Genomic DNA, 15,452 nt, shown 5'->3' on the forward strand with positions numbered 1-15,452 from the left:
GGTTTGTGCTAGGAGGGGAAAGTGTTTTTAGGAGGGGGATTTGTGCTTGTAGGGAAGATTGGGGGCATTTGTGCTAGGGGAAATTGGGGAGGGGAGAATTTGTGCTAGGATGGGGGTTGGGGGGGGGGGGATTGTGATGGGAGGGGGAATGAGAAGATTAATTAGTGTTTAATTTTTCTTGGGATGGGGGGGGGGGGGAATTTTTGCTGACACATAATGCTCATACATCTTGGGGGGGGGGGACACAATTTGGTATGTTCGCCCTGGGCTCTAGATGACCTTGTCCCTGCACTGGGTGTCACTGACAAGTGTAACGGGGTCCAGTAAAGTAATTTGGCATCTGGACCAGGGGTGTATCTACCGTGAAGCAAACACGGCATATGCCCTGGGCAGCATTTTTCAGGGGGGGGGGGGGTTGGCAGGGGTGACCCTGCCCATGCTCAAAAGGACCCATACAGAGCTGCAATAGCCAGCTACACACTGTGCACATTAAGGCTGTGTCTGTAAAAGAATCCAACCTTGGCTGTGTGCAGTCGGGGAGGAGCAGCACTGCTGAGAGCCCTGTCCTGCCAGCTATGACCCCATACTCTGCCCTGCTGATCTCATCCTTTGCCCTACTGACCCCTGTCCCATGCTCTGCTACTACATCCTCTGCCCAGCTGACCCTATCCTCAGTCCAGCTCACCCCTGTCCTCTACCCCACATAGCCACCAGAGGCCCCACATAGCCACCAGAGACCCCACATAGCCTCCAGAGGCCCCACATAGCCTCCAGAGGCCCCACATAGCCACCAGAGACCCCACATAGCCACCAGAGACCCCACATAGCCTCCAGAGACCCCACATAGCCTCCAGAGGCCCCACATAGCCACCAGAGGCCCCACATAGCCACTTGAGAAGGAAGAAGTGGGACAAATTTAGATTGGGGGGGTGGTCTTGCTTAGATCAGCACAAAACCAAAATACACCACTGCTTTGGCAATGAGGTGGTGCTAACCCACACATGGAACAATATAAATCTAACAGCATGCAATTCTACATGCTAACAAGTGAGTACTGCGGATCCAAGACTAGATGGAGTAGGGTGAATGGCACTGGCTGGTAAAGTGGCTTTGTGGTTACACAAATGCCAAGTATGTGTACCCATTAAAACCTGTCAATACAACTAGCAAAACCTACTTATAAGGGTGTGTGAGGACATGTGCTTCCTGCCTTTTATCTCACATGAGTGAACCCATTTTTGTATCATTACATACACATTGCACCCATGAGTGTTTTTAAAACCCCCCTTCGCAAATCATATATTTTCTGAAAGCCCGAGGATCTATAGAATAAAAAACTGTGTTTATAATATTGCTTATCACATGATATTCATACCAGTTTTTAGCAAAACAATATTTTGGATAAAAATCCTCTATTATTAGTGCATAGAACATCTCCAAAATGACAAAAACACAAAACAAGAATGAAACTTGTGAATAAACATGTATACACTTAAAGCTGTGCATTTTGCAAAACTGCAAAAATCAAAGAAGTGCAAAACTGCAAAGCAACTTATTACTTCACAGTCAAATCGTGCTCAACATAACCAGCACCTGCATAGCAACTTTCTATAGACTTGAACTACCTCAACTTTTGGAATAAGGTCCCTTTAAACTAAGTTTACTGGAAAGCTACTGTGCAGGTGCTGGCAGCATTTCTTCACCACAGCTGTAAACACTGAGATGTGACACTTGTGGAAAGAGGTAAGTAAAGTGTGAGGGGTTGAGGGGAGGGTGAGTTGGCCCTCGACCCCCAAAGTACTCCTAGGGTGGGTCTGGGTAATATGATCAATGATGTTCTAAGTGGAAGCGGAGGTGTCAGTAGCAAACACTAGTGTACCATATGTATCTACGTTTCTCATCTCTGTCATGGGGTACAATTAAATCAGTCCTGTATGGTGTGTGTGAGGGTGGGGGGCAGATGAAGCATCGGACTGGTGCTGCATCAAGTAGGTATGTTTTTTATTTGTTATTTTACAATTCTGCACTTCTCCTTTAGGATGTTGGAAGGTGATATAAATGGCAGAAAAGTGGTTCCAGGTTAAAGGAGTTGTGAATCTGATGCATGCTATGCATTAAGATAAAAAACCTTCTGTGTGTAGCAGCCCCCCCCCCCAACACCCCCCCAACACCCCCCTTATTACCTACCTGAGCTCCTTCTCTCTCCAGTGATGTCCACGATCCCCTCAGCCATCCAGGACACTCCTCTAAATGGCTGAGACAGAGCAGCGGCGCCATTGGCTCCTGCAGCTGTCAATCAAAGTCAGTCACGCAATCAGGGGAGAGAGGGGGCGGGGCCAGGTCAGGGCTCCGTGTCTGAATGGATACACTGAGCTCTGACTCAGCTTGGGTGCCCCCTGTAACGAGCTGCTGGCTGAGGAGCACTCAAAGGAGGGAGGGGCTAGGAGCAGCAAAGAGGGACCCAGGAAGAGAAGGATCTGGGCTGCTCTGTGCAAAACCAACTGCACAGAGGAGGTAAGTATAACATGTTTGTTACTTTTTTATTTTAAAAAATGAGCCTTTCGTTTTCAATCACTCTGAGAACAAAGATCAACAGAGACAATCTTGTCTGATGCCATTTGTGATGACAAAACTGTCTGAGATGCTGCTGTTTACTTTCAACCTGATGTTAGGTGAAGAGTATAGGGACATAATTCATTGTAATTCATTACCAAGGTTGATAGATGTAGCGCCCTGCCTTAGTTGGGCTAAATTACATTTTTGGCTCTGCTGTACTCACTGGAGCAGCAATTTGTTTTCTGGTTCTGATCAGGTTTCCCCAAGCCTGGTGGTTTATTGCTCTTGTCCTCCTCTGGATGAAGCTTCCAGATATTGAGTAGGAGGACTAGCCACTGAAGTTATGAATATTTATCTATCCTCAGCCAGTTCCTGGGAGGGGAACTCAGAAGGTGGCTGGGGAGAAGATACTGTATATGTTTGGGACGCTTGCTCAGAGTTTTTTCTCCTGGGGCTGCTGCCCGTGGGATGCAGTCTGTGTATTGAAGAGCTGATGTAGGTCTCAGCATGTGCTTGGCCGAGGGCCTGAAGGCATCTGGACTGAAAGAAATTCGCTGGAGGGCATCACCTGTGGAAGTTGGCCTAAAGAGGGATCCTTTTATAACAGAACAGTGTTGCATGGAAGCTGGTGGGCGACAATGTGTGCATGTGCTTTAGGGGTTGAATGTCAGAAGTGGCTGCAAGGACTAGGACTGCTCATTAAGATTCTGGGATTAACTGGCTATCCCTTTTACCTACAGCAAAGACTGCTTTTCAAGGATTTTTGCATGAGAATCTGTCCTCCTGTTTTAGTGTTTTGGAGTATCCTACACCCTCATCCATCCAAAAAGACATCTCCTAGACTAAACCTGTGTTGAAGCTGATGACTGGGCCTGGCAGCGTTTGAACAGGTAAGGGAGACCTGTCTATTTCCAGTGGTCGCTCCAGGGGTGAGTGCTACATATATTTAAGTGTTTCGAGGATAAAAGACCATACTACCTTTATCGAATGCTTTCTCAGCACAAGGCATTGATGAGCTCGCAAATGCATGAAAGGTGCCCCGACATGCAGGTCAAATGGCCCCGCCCACAATCTATTTACAAAGGGACTCACAAACAGGCTGTGTAGACCAAGAATGTTTTTGGAAGTTTAGCAGACCATCCCATGTACTGTTTATTCAGCTTGTCCTGCTGGAGCTGTGTTCTGTGGGGGTTATATGATTTCTATCTCACCAACTCATAAGATTTTAATCTGATTGTTTTATGACTGACTTGCGAATTTTGAGGTTGTCAGACCTCATTATCATCACAGGTAAGACGCAGATTTGGATGCTATTGCACCTATTTCTATTTTTCTTCTTCTTCTAGGTGAGAGCTTACATCAATGTTTATAGAGTCCTGGTTATTTCTAAATAGATGAAGAGAATTTATCTACGGGGATGGAGCTCTCCATGATTTGGACTCTTTGTGGTTGATTTACTAAAGGCACAACCTGCCAAACTCATTCATTGAGGTCAATGAGGCTGCGCGGCAACAGGGAGCCATACGCTCATAGGTGCAGCACAGCCCTGCAAAAAAAACAAAAAAACACCACAGGTCTTAAGAAGCAGCAGTAGCACCTCTGGAGCGCCTGCCACCCACTGTTATATCATCCTCTGAAAAGCATTCCATGGTGGATTGCTTTTCAGAGGGCGCCTCTCTGAAAGAGACCTAACTCACGATCCTGTCTTCCAACTATCGACCGAAATCCACTTCCCATGTGTGTCAAATGACTTGTCGATAAAGGCCCCTTTCACACAGCCGATACGATCAGGTCCGCCTGTCAGTTTTTCAGGTGGACCCGATCGGAGCTTCCAGTCTTTTCTATGGAGCACAGGCTTCATTTATTTTTTTGCTGTTTCTTGTTCTCATTTGTTTGAGTTGGTATAGAGGTGCACATATAGCACAGGTGTTGCACATATTTGTGTCCTTTTGCACACATTGGTACCCTTTTTGGTTGCGCATCTATTTTCACTTTACACATATTTTTTAAAGCTGAATATTCCAGTTCTTTCTTAGATTGCAGCACCATCACATATTTTTATTAGCATTTACCGCATATTTTTATAGATTGATTTTCATTCGTATCCACGTTACACAACCCTGATGATTGGGGTAAGCCCAGGCACGTCCGGCCTGAGCACACACCTATGCATTTGGTGGTTGTGGTACTTGGTTACTTGAAGCCACAGTCCAATCTAAATGTGTCCAGATTGCAGTTGGTCTGAAACCTGGACACATGATTTAAAACCCGGACTGTCTGGGTGAATCCCGGACGGGTGGCAACCCTGTGTATAAGTGAAGTCCCAGGCGTGACAGTGAAGCAAGGCATCGTAGGTGCAGCATGTGTTACACCCCCAGCAGCTAAAGGGGGTAGTGGTTGTAATGGGGGGGTATACTTCCCAACATTTTGAGATGGGAATGAGGGACACCTACTAGCAAATGTATGTAGGACACGCCCCCTTAAAGGAGAATTAACCAAAAAAAGGTTAATTAAATCCACAAAGGACTTTTTTTTTACCACTACTTTTCCTTTATATTGACTTTTAAAATTTACAAATGCAGCAATTTAGAATTTGGATGAAAGGTTTAGCACTGGGAAACACTTTTTGAAAGATAAAAAGTGCATTTTATATACAACTATATAGATCAGACCATTATGAGAGACAAATGAGGAAGAAAGAGGGACAGAGGGTCATTGCTCCAGATCAGGGACAGCCCTCGAAATCCGAAATCGGGGACAGTTGGGAGCTATGGGGGAATGGTTGCCACCTCATCCCTTTAAAACCGAACACATATTAATTACACAGGTTCTGTGGCTAATTAAGGTGGTAATTAAACTCACTTGGTGCCTTATCTGCATTAAATTAGCCTCAGAATCTGGGTAATTAATATGTGTTCGGATTTAAAGGGATGAGGTGGCAACCCTAGATGGGGGGGTAAAACGCGGCCCAAGCTTGGGGGTTTATCTCCCCTCAACTGCTAGTGTGAATGAGCCCTTAGGAAGAAGTGTACACAATCCCTCCTTTATAAAACACATTCTTTATTTTCAGGATTCCCTGTGTGTGCAGCTTTCCTCAGCTGGAGATGGACAAGAGGCATCCTAAACACATAAAGCCTCTGATCCTACATACAATTCACAGAACAGCAACACCAGAGATCACATGACCTCATCCCCTCTGTGTCCTCGAAGATTCTCGCGAGACTGCTCTATGACTGTTGCTTAGCAACTGAACGCCGGCGCGTATTTGCAACAATAATCGTGCAATGGCGGAAAACCGGAGAGCGCCGGTGTCCTCCCGTAAGGTGAGCCGCTATGGAGGCGGGGGATATTTCCTTGCACGGTGCAGACTTGTTATAGATGTCAGCACTGAGCCCCCCGTGTATTGGGATTCTCTGTTCTGTAGACAGGTGTATGGGGCATACAGCACATCGGATAAATGAGACAGGCTCATTCCATAGAACATTGCATTGAATAGCAACCAATTCACCTCCATCCTGCACTACATGTACAGCAAGTCGGGGGTCACACCATACAGGTGCGATGGAGCGCATGCATTGTACGATTCCTACACCTGAGAAATGCACAAAAGCAACCTCTGATTCTTTTTTAAAATTGTCGCTTGCAAAAATGCGCACGTTAGAAAATGTGTGGGGTTGCCGACTCGCCTGCTAAAGGGCGGTGCGTTTTATGCGTGTGTCGGGAAGCGTGCAATTTTGCGCATGTCTCTTCTGCTGATGGTTTTGAAAGAGAGGCTTAAAGTGGAACTTTACCCATAACAACCCATAATGTTCTTTAGCAAGGAACCTACATTACACAGTAATAATTATGCTACCAAAATGAGTGTGTGCTGTAAACTGTCTCCAGCATTGCTCCTGTTTCTTCTTGCTGGCTGCCATTTTGCTGAAGCCCAGATCCCCTGAGCAGCAGTAAGCCCTGGTTCACATTGCAGTGATTTGGCATGTCAATCCCCATGCCAAATCGGCGCCTCTATTGCCGGCAATGGCACTCTCCGAATCGGTGCTGCACTGATTCCCAAAAGTAATTTCTGTACTAGGACAGGAGGGTTTAATTCTGCTTTAACCACTTTCCGACCACCCTGTAGCAGTTTTATTGCTACAGGGTGGCCACGCTGCCCAGGATCACGTGTGTGTGTGTGTGTGTGTGTGTGTGTGTGTGTGTGTGTGTGTATATATATATATATATATATATATATATCTATATATATCCTGCACTTCCGGGTAGCGGGCGGGAGCGCATGCTTCCATCGGCTCACTACTCACTGTGATTTTACACAGCGGGAGCCGATTAGCTAGTCCCGAGGACTCGAAGTCTGCCGCCACCCGCTGATCGTTCGGTACACAGGCAGAACAAAGGAAGGCATGGATTCTGTGTTCCTATAAAGCAGGGACATGGATCCATGTTTTCCCTTAGTAAAAGCCCCTCCCCACTACACTAAAACACAGGTTATGCACACATTTAACCCTTTGATCGCCCCGGATGTTAACCCCTTCCCAGCCAGTGTCATTAGTGCAGTGACAGTGCATATTATTTATTTTATTGTATTTGCGTCAGTTAGTGTCCAATTTGTCCCCCCCGCAATATCACAGTCCTGCTATAAGTCGCTGATCTCCACCATTACTAGTAGAAAATAAAAATTCCATAAATATGCCCCATAGTTTGTAGACGATATAACTTTTGCGCAAACCAATCATCATACGCTTATTAGGATTTTTTTTACCAAAAACATGTAGAAGAGTGCATATTGCCCTAAACTGATGAAGAAATTAGATTTTTTTTTTTTTTTTACATTTTTTTATTGCATATGTTTTATAGCAGAAAGTAAGAAATATTTTTTATTTATTTTTTTCCAAAATTGACAGTCTTTTTTTGTGTACAACACAAAAAATAAAAACTGCAGAGGTGATTAAATACCACCAAAAGAAAAGTTTTATTTGCGGGAAAAATAACAAAAACTTTATTTGGGTACAGTGTCACACAACCGCGCAATTGTCAGTTAAAATAACGCAGTGCCTTATCGCAAAAAATGGGGCTGGTCATGAAGGGGGGTAAATCTTCCGGAGCTGAAGTAATTAAGGCTATCAGCAGACCGGCCTCCACAAACTCGGCAGTGTCTAAAAATCGAGAGCAACTGAGCATGTGCAGAGCAGGGTGAGACAGGGTATTACTGGATTTTAAACCGTATAGACACTTATTTTTAATGTTTTACATAGCTATACCTGCAAAAGGGACCAGCCTGAAGTCATCTAGCAGGACTTAATTTTCTCACTAATGTTCTGCTTTAGGCTCACCACACACAATTAAAATCTGATTGTACGATCTCCCTTAGATCTACCAGCAACGATGTAGTGCAAGGGCCTGCTTGATTGAATACATTAGGTAGGTCCTCATATTACATTGTTTTGGTAAATCCAAAGTTGATTGTCCAAAGTTTGTCTCTAATTGGCTTCAAAAGAACACTGTGCCCGGAGCCCACCCAGTTGTGTGACATTCGCAAATTAATATTGGCTAATGTCTTCCTGTTTCTCCTCCTGGCCAATCAGGAAGCGGGTCCTGAGACCTGATCGGCCGGGAGTCCTAAGACCTGATCGGCTGCGAGTCCAAAGTCCTGAAGAAGCAACCGCCGGGACTCGGGAGTAGATGCAGGGTGGAAGCCGCGACCTGGATGGGCGAAGTGCAGGGCTGGCGGGTGGCCTGACGGGCAATGGGTGAGTGATGCAACGAATGAGCGACTGGGGGAGCGGTGATCAAACGAGCGAGCACCAGATTGGTTGGCTGGCTGGGGAGGCCGCGGGCTCCCCCTCCCCTCCCCTCCCCTCCCAGGAAAATTGAGCACCAGCCGGCACTGCTGTTTTCACTTTTTCTGTATCTCCGTGCTACAGATCTCCTGCAGCCACTTTCATTCACTTCCTGTCTACATATACTCAGCATTGGCTGCACATTTCTGCTCCAGTTTGGCCTCCTGGTAGTGATAGGAGTGGACCATGACTGCATGTTGGTACACCTGAATGTGGTCTGCACAAGCTCTTAGGCCTCATTCACACAAGCATACCGATCCATAAACCAGTGTGAAACGCTGTCATCAGCTGCTCAGATGCACAGGTGTTTGTGCAGAGACATGCAAGAGGCCTGTTCAGATCCGACCTGCGCAGTTGTGTATTCTGGGACGCATTCGGAGATCCGTGCAGGTTTGTATTGCTGGCCACCTGTCATTGATTTGTCTTATGAACACACAGAGCGAGGCTCTGGAGCAAGCAGGCACTTGAAGAAGAGGAGGAGCCAAGAGCGCTGCCGGGGGACCCAGGAAGAGGAAGATCTGGGCTGCTCTGTGCAAAACCATTGCACAGAGCAGGTAAGTAGAACATGTTTGTTTTTTAAAAAAAAAAACCTTTTAAAGTGGCTGTAAAGGCTGATGGTAAAAGAAATCTGTGTGCTGCTTCCCTCACAGCCCCTCTAATACACACCTGAGCCCTCTCTTGGTCCAGCAATGTGCACAACTGCCTTGGCTGTTCTGGGAATCCCTTTCCTCATTGGCTGAGACAGCAGCGCGAGACATCGGCTCCCACTGCTGTTAATCACAGCCAGTGAGCCAATGAGGAGAGTGAGTGAGGTGGGGCCAAGCCGCAGCTATGTGTCTTATGGTCGCATAGAGCGGTGCTGAGGAGCGAGCATGCACCAATGTCTCTATAGCAAGCAGCTTGCTAATTGGGGCACTGGTCAAAGAGGAGGAACCAGTAGCGCTGGCGGGGGACCCAAGTAGAAGAAGAGGATCAGGGCTGCTCTGTGCAAAACCACTGCACAAAGCAGGTAAGTATAACATGTTTGTTATTTAAAAAAAAAAAAGACATACCTTTAATACCACTTTAATATCATGTTAACGGCATAGTCCATCACAGGAGTGAGCTCTCAAACACTGAGCTCTGGGCTACTACATCAGGGAGGGAAAAGCATGTGAGGGGGTTTAAATCAGAACAAGCTTGCTCTTGTGATGCTGAAGGTAAGCAGTAACAGCTGGACGTGTCTTAGAAACTTCCCAGCAACAAGGCAGCCTGGGATGAATACCATCTCTGGGAGTTTTCCAGTCAGGCTTCATGAGGTATGTAAATGGCCTGCTCCTATAGCAAGGGCATTATTCAATTTTGGTCAGAGCTGCACAGTTTGTTTTTATCCACTGAGAGCCTTATCTGCATAGGCAGTCTTATGGTAAAGGTGAACTATCCCTTTAAGCATGCCCCTATGTGAGGGCCGTGTTTTTCCTGCACAGAGTTTCCATGCATTCCTGAGCAGACAGCCCCCTTTCATGTCAATTGGGTTGTAGCAGATTTATGGACACAGCTACCAATCTGACATCAGTGTGGGTGCGTGTCCCTGAATGCAGACAGCGTGAGTTCGGGGACACACACTTGCACCCACATGGATGTCAAATTGGGAGCAGAAGGTGTGCTCATGCAGCCGCTGTGTCCCAATTAACATGAGTGGGACTGCCTGCAAGGCCCTCACATGTGTACACATACAGTTGTGCTCATAAGTTTACATACCCTGGCTGAATTTATGATTTCTTGGCCATTTTTCAGAGAATATGAATGATAACTCAAACTTTTTTCACTGATGGTTAGTGTTTGTCTGAAGCCATTTATTATCAATCAACTGCGTTTTACTCTTTTTTTTTTTTAAAAAAAAAAATCATAATGGCAACATAAACTACCCAAATGACCCCGATCAAAAGTTTACATACCCTGGTGATTTTGGCCTGATAACATGCACACAAGTTGACACAAAGGGGTTTGAATGGCTATTAAAGGTAACCATCCTCACCTGTGATCTGTTTGCTTGTAATTAGTGTGTGTGTATAAAAGGTCAATGAGTATCTGGACTCCTGACAGACCCTTGCATCTTACATCCAGTGCTGCACTGACGTTTCTGGATTCTGAGTCATGGGGAAAGCAAAAGAATTGTCAAAGGATCTGCAGGAAAAGGTAGTTGAACTGTATAAAACAGGAAAGGGATTTGGGTTTCTGTTGAAACCAAACCACGGTCAGGTAGACCAACTAAAATTTCAGCCACAACTGCCAGGGAAATTGTTCGCAAAGAAAAACCCACAAATAACTTCAGGTGAAATACAGGACTCTGAAAACATGTGGTGTGGCTGTTTCAAGATGCACAATAAGGAGGCACTTGAAGAAAGGTGGGCTGCATGGTCGAGTCGCCAGAAGAAAGCCATTACTACACAAATGCCACAAAGTATCCCGCTTACAATACGCCAAACAGCACAGAGACAAGCCTCAAACCTTCTGGCACAAAGTCATTTGGAGTAATGAGACCAAAATTAAACTTTTTGGCCACAACCATAAACTCAACATTTGTAGAGGAGTCAACAAGACCTATGAGTTTGCATGTTCTCCCTGTGTCTGCGTGGGTTTCCTCCGGGTACTCCGGTTTCCTCCCACACTCCAAAGACATGCTGGTAGGTTAATTGGATCCTGTCTAAATTGGCCCTAATATGTATGAATGTGAGTTAGGGACCTTAGATTGTAAGCTCCTTGAGGGTGTAGGGACTGATGTGAATGTATAATGTATATGTAAAGCGCTGCGTAAATTGACGGCGCTATATAAGTACCTGAAATAAATAAATAAATAAATGATGAAAGGTACACCATTCCTACTGTGAAACGTGGAGGTGGATCGCTGATGTTTTGCAGATGTGTGAGCTACAAAGGCACAGGAAATTTGGTCAAAATTGATGGCAAGATGAATGCAGTATGTTATCAAAAAATACTGGAGTAACATTTGCATTCATCAGCCAGGAAGCTGCGCATGGGATGTACTTGGACATTCCAACATGACAATGATCCAAAACAGAAGGCCAAGTCGACCTTTCATTGGCTACAGCAGAATAAAGTGAAGGTTCTGAAGTGGTCATCTCAGTCTCCTGACCTCAATATCATTGAGCCACTCTGGGGAGATCTCAAACGTACAGTTCATGTAAGATAGCCAAAGCATTTACAGGTACTGGAGGCTTCTTGCCAAGAGGAATGGGCAGCTTTACCATCTAGGAAGATGAGCCTCATCCACAAATACCACAAAAGACTTGTCAAGCTGTCATTGATGTTAAAGGGGCAATACACAGTATTAAGAACTGTGGTATGTAAACTTTTGATCAGGCTTATTTGGGTAGTTTATGTTACCATTATGATTTAAAAAGAGTAAACACGGTTGATTGATAATAAATGGCTTCAGCCAAACACTAATCATGAGTGAAAGAAAAGTTTTTGTGTTATCATTCGTATTCATATCATAAATTCTGCCAGGGTATGTAAACTTATGAGCACAACTGTAAATACTATACACCCATGTGAATGAGGTCTAAAGATTATCTATGTACTTTTTGCCCAAGAGGGCAATAAGACTTTTAATTAATTAAGGTCTCTTTTTTTTTTTTTTTTTTTGTTGAATAAAATTTTGTAAAAAATCTTTTTTTTAGGTGCGGAAGACACACAGTGCTGGTCATGTAGTTCCTGAGTCTGGTAAGAAGGCCACACAAGACAGTCTTTTGGCAAAAGAAGAAGAATACAAGTATGGTTTTATCTTGGTTTTAAAATGCAATTTCTTTCTGCTGAATAATGTATTAAAGAAGTCTGTTGGTCAGGACAGAATAGCAAATTTTTTAAATCTATTTTTCTGTTGATTTCAGCTTGTTTGTTCTAGTGCTCTATTATTTGGTGTTTTATGTACTTGCCATCTATTTTAATTTTGAAGTGTTTCATTTCATTATGTTCATTTAAGGACACAGTCTGGTAATAATCTTAGCCATAGGGTTATGCCGCCACCTTCAGGCATAGGACTCTAAGCAGAAAAAACAACACAGCACCACCTACAGGCATCCCCCACCTGCTATAGGCATCCCAGTTTTTTGCTTAGTATCAAGGAGTGTGGACCTAGCTCCCTGATGGGACTCTTAAGCTGGCCATACACCATACAATTTTCTTATTCAATTTTCTTTAGATTTACCTTCAACTATGTAGTGCAAGCGCCTGCCTGATTGCATACAAATTGAAAGTGTTTAGGTTTTACCTCATATTATATGGTTTTGGTAAATCTAAAGGAAAGTTGTACAAGAGAATTGTATAATGTATGGCCAGCCTAAGTTGCACATTTTTCCTTTGTATTTTTGGCAGGGTGAGTCTTCCTCTGTCACTATTTTGTGATGGATTAGGCAGACTGTTGTTCAGGCCTATGCCATTAGGAGTTAATCACTTCCCTTTCCCCTCATGGTAAACTCCACTAGGACGATTAGTGCATTTTGGGCCATCGGGCTTCCATATCTCAGGTTTGCAAGGCTGTTACCTGGTTGTCTGTCCATACCTTTACCAAGTTTCACAAGGTTGATGTGTTGGCTGCAAGGTTTTGAAGGCTGAAATATGAGGTTTTTGTTTCCTCCCTTAGGCAACATGTACAGTAGCCTAACCTGACCTCGGCCACAGGAAAATGAAAAACGCAGCAAAAACGCAAACTGTGGTTTCCCGCGACCAGCGGTCAAAATGTTCCTATCCTGAACACGATTCTTTTGCGTTCAGGAGAGGGAGATTCAACTTCCTACCTAAACGCTCCTGATCTCTGCTTAAAGCCTATGTGTACATGGACACGTATGCTTTTATGGAGTTGAGTTCAGGAGCTTTGGCAAAAAAAGAATGCCAAAAGCTCTTAAACTCAAGTTTAGGAGCTGCTAATGTACATGAAGCCTTAGGGGTTCTTTTGTTGCATGTTTTTCCTCCTGGTTTCCCACTCCTCAATGATCAAGATTATTACCGGGCTTTGTCTTTTAATGAACGTAACAGAAAACTGGATTTTCCACCACTCTGATATTGTTTCTGTGCTGCTTTGCAACTAACTGAGCTGCCTATAGTAGATGAGGTTTTGGCCATAAGTAAGGGTTGCCCATAGGCTTGGTGTCCTACTACAGACAGTGGCACTATAACTCTACAGTCAAGATTATTACTGGGCTGCGTCCTTCAGTGAACTCCCAAAAATTGATTTTTCGGTGAGTAGAAATAAAATCCCATTTTTCGCACTTTACAGCAGTGGTTTTTAACTAGCATTCTTAAGAGAAGTAACTTTTTTTTTTTTTTTTTTTTCCCCCTATTCATGCTCACCTAGGTGGATGTAGCAATGGTCCGATGCTGCATCTGTCCCCCGGCACCTCTGCACTGAGAGCCAAGCGATCGAACATTGCCCGGTTTTCTTAGCCCTGGGAGCAGAGAGCTGCAGACTATCAGTCACAGCTCTCTGCTCTGCTCCCTCCTCGCTCACTGAAGCGCTGGGCTGTGGAGGGACGGGGACGGCTGGCTCAGGCTCTCAGCGGCTCACTGGGAGGCTGAGCCGGGTGCGGTCAAGGCACCTGGCGGATCCAGACATTTTATTGTCGCTATAACGTGGTGCCTGAACTGACATCCGTGACGTCAGCAGTGACCGGACTTCAGCCTGCTCTCTGCTGAAAACAGGTCAAAGGAGTGCAAAATGAACTACGCTCCTGTAATTCATAGAAGTACAGCCAAACAAGCTTTGGCTGGATTTCTCCTTTAAACTAGTGGTTCATTAGCTCACCTCAGCCTTTGATATCCACAGATTGATAAAAATAGAGTCACTATGAAGCTGCTCTGCTTTGAGCCTCATCTGAATTATCGGCATACCATAGCAATTAATGTCAGAAGTGGCTGACTGGCGGGGGGACTCGTATCCTTGTAGTGTTTGCCAGTTTGTTGGCAAGACAAATTGAAAATAACCTCAAGCCAGAATGCAGCATCTGCCTGTCCACTGAGGCAGCTGGGACAAAGAGTCAGAGGGATGCCAAAGGGCCATGGCTACACTCCAGGTAATGATTGCACTATGTGTAATTGTGCCAAGACTTTTTCAAATGTAGTAAGGATGTTGTTAGTAACTATGGTATTATACTATGGTATGGTATCTTTAAATTATACAATTAAAAAAATTAATTCCAATTTTTTGGAAGGTGCTTTTTTTAATTTAGTTTCATCCCCAGCTTTCAAAGTAGTACATAACAAGCAAGGTGCAGTACTACATGTTGGCTAAACAAGGATATCAGTACATAATGAAGCCTTGTAATCAGGGCTGTTCAACCCTGTCGGTTGAACAAAAAAAAAACTGACAGCTCCGATCTCCCCCACTGAGCTGTTGCGTTCTTACAGGGGGGCGGTTCCCCCGCCAGAACACTCAGATCAGCGCTATCTGCCATTGGATGTAAGCTCTGATCGGGAGTCCGTCAGCTGCTGGTTTTTCAAGCATGCTCATCCGACTTCTTTCGAACAGACCAACATATACAAAGGCCGAATGTCGGATGTTTTTTTTTTTTTTTGAACCGGCCCTTGTCTCCTGACATGCGGCCTGTTAAATAGTTAGAAAAAAATCTGACTATTGTACTCACAAAGCAAACTGATATCACTATCTTATCAAAAGTCAGGTCTCTTAATGTGTTCTACTTAAAAGCCAGGTATCATAGCCATGTTTTTCCTCCATACATGTGAATGCATCAGACTGTCACCAGGACTATCCTCTTTCTTCTAATCCAATGGTCATGCAGTCCCATACACAGTTTGCTCAAGAAAGGGATGATATTTTGTAGTATGTTGGTATAAGCCCAAAATTATTTAGAAAATATGTTGCTCACAGAGATGTTAAATATCAGTCCAATTCATGCCAATAACACTGCTTTCCAGACATATACCCTTTCAGCAAAAAGTTTTATTGCCCCTTTAAAACCAATAGCTGCACGTGAACTTCTAACAAAAAAAGGGAGGCCCACCAGAAAAGTTTGGCTCCCTTACTCAGAAAGGTGAATCAAG

General features: G+C 44.6%; 1 protein-coding gene across 4 annotated transcripts in view; it reads left to right on the forward strand.

Annotated features, from left to right (window-relative positions):
- The first annotated feature begins 5,745 nt into the window (after positions 1–5,745).
- TEX9 (testis expressed 9) overlaps positions 5,746–15,452 on the forward strand; it is a 126,211-nt gene continuing 116,504 nt past the window's right edge. The window contains exons 1-2 of one of the 4 annotated variants that reach the window (XM_073618776.1): positions 5,746–5,879; positions 12,077–12,168. In XM_073618776.1, the coding sequence (XP_073474877.1) occupies positions 5,841–5,879; positions 12,077–12,168 (131 nt within the window). In that variant the 5' untranslated portion in view covers positions 5,746–5,840. Of the gene's footprint in view, positions 5,880–8,194; positions 8,304–12,076; positions 12,169–15,452 lie in introns of those variants that run through there. The other 3 variants (XM_073618778.1, XM_073618777.1, XM_073618779.1) reach the window with 3 other exon arrangements.

Source organism: Aquarana catesbeiana, linkage group LG03 (genome assembly GCF_042186555.1).
Source record: "Aquarana catesbeiana isolate 2022-GZ linkage group LG03, ASM4218655v1, whole genome shotgun sequence".
Lineage (NCBI taxonomy): Eukaryota > Metazoa > Chordata > Amphibia > Anura > Ranidae > Aquarana > Aquarana catesbeiana.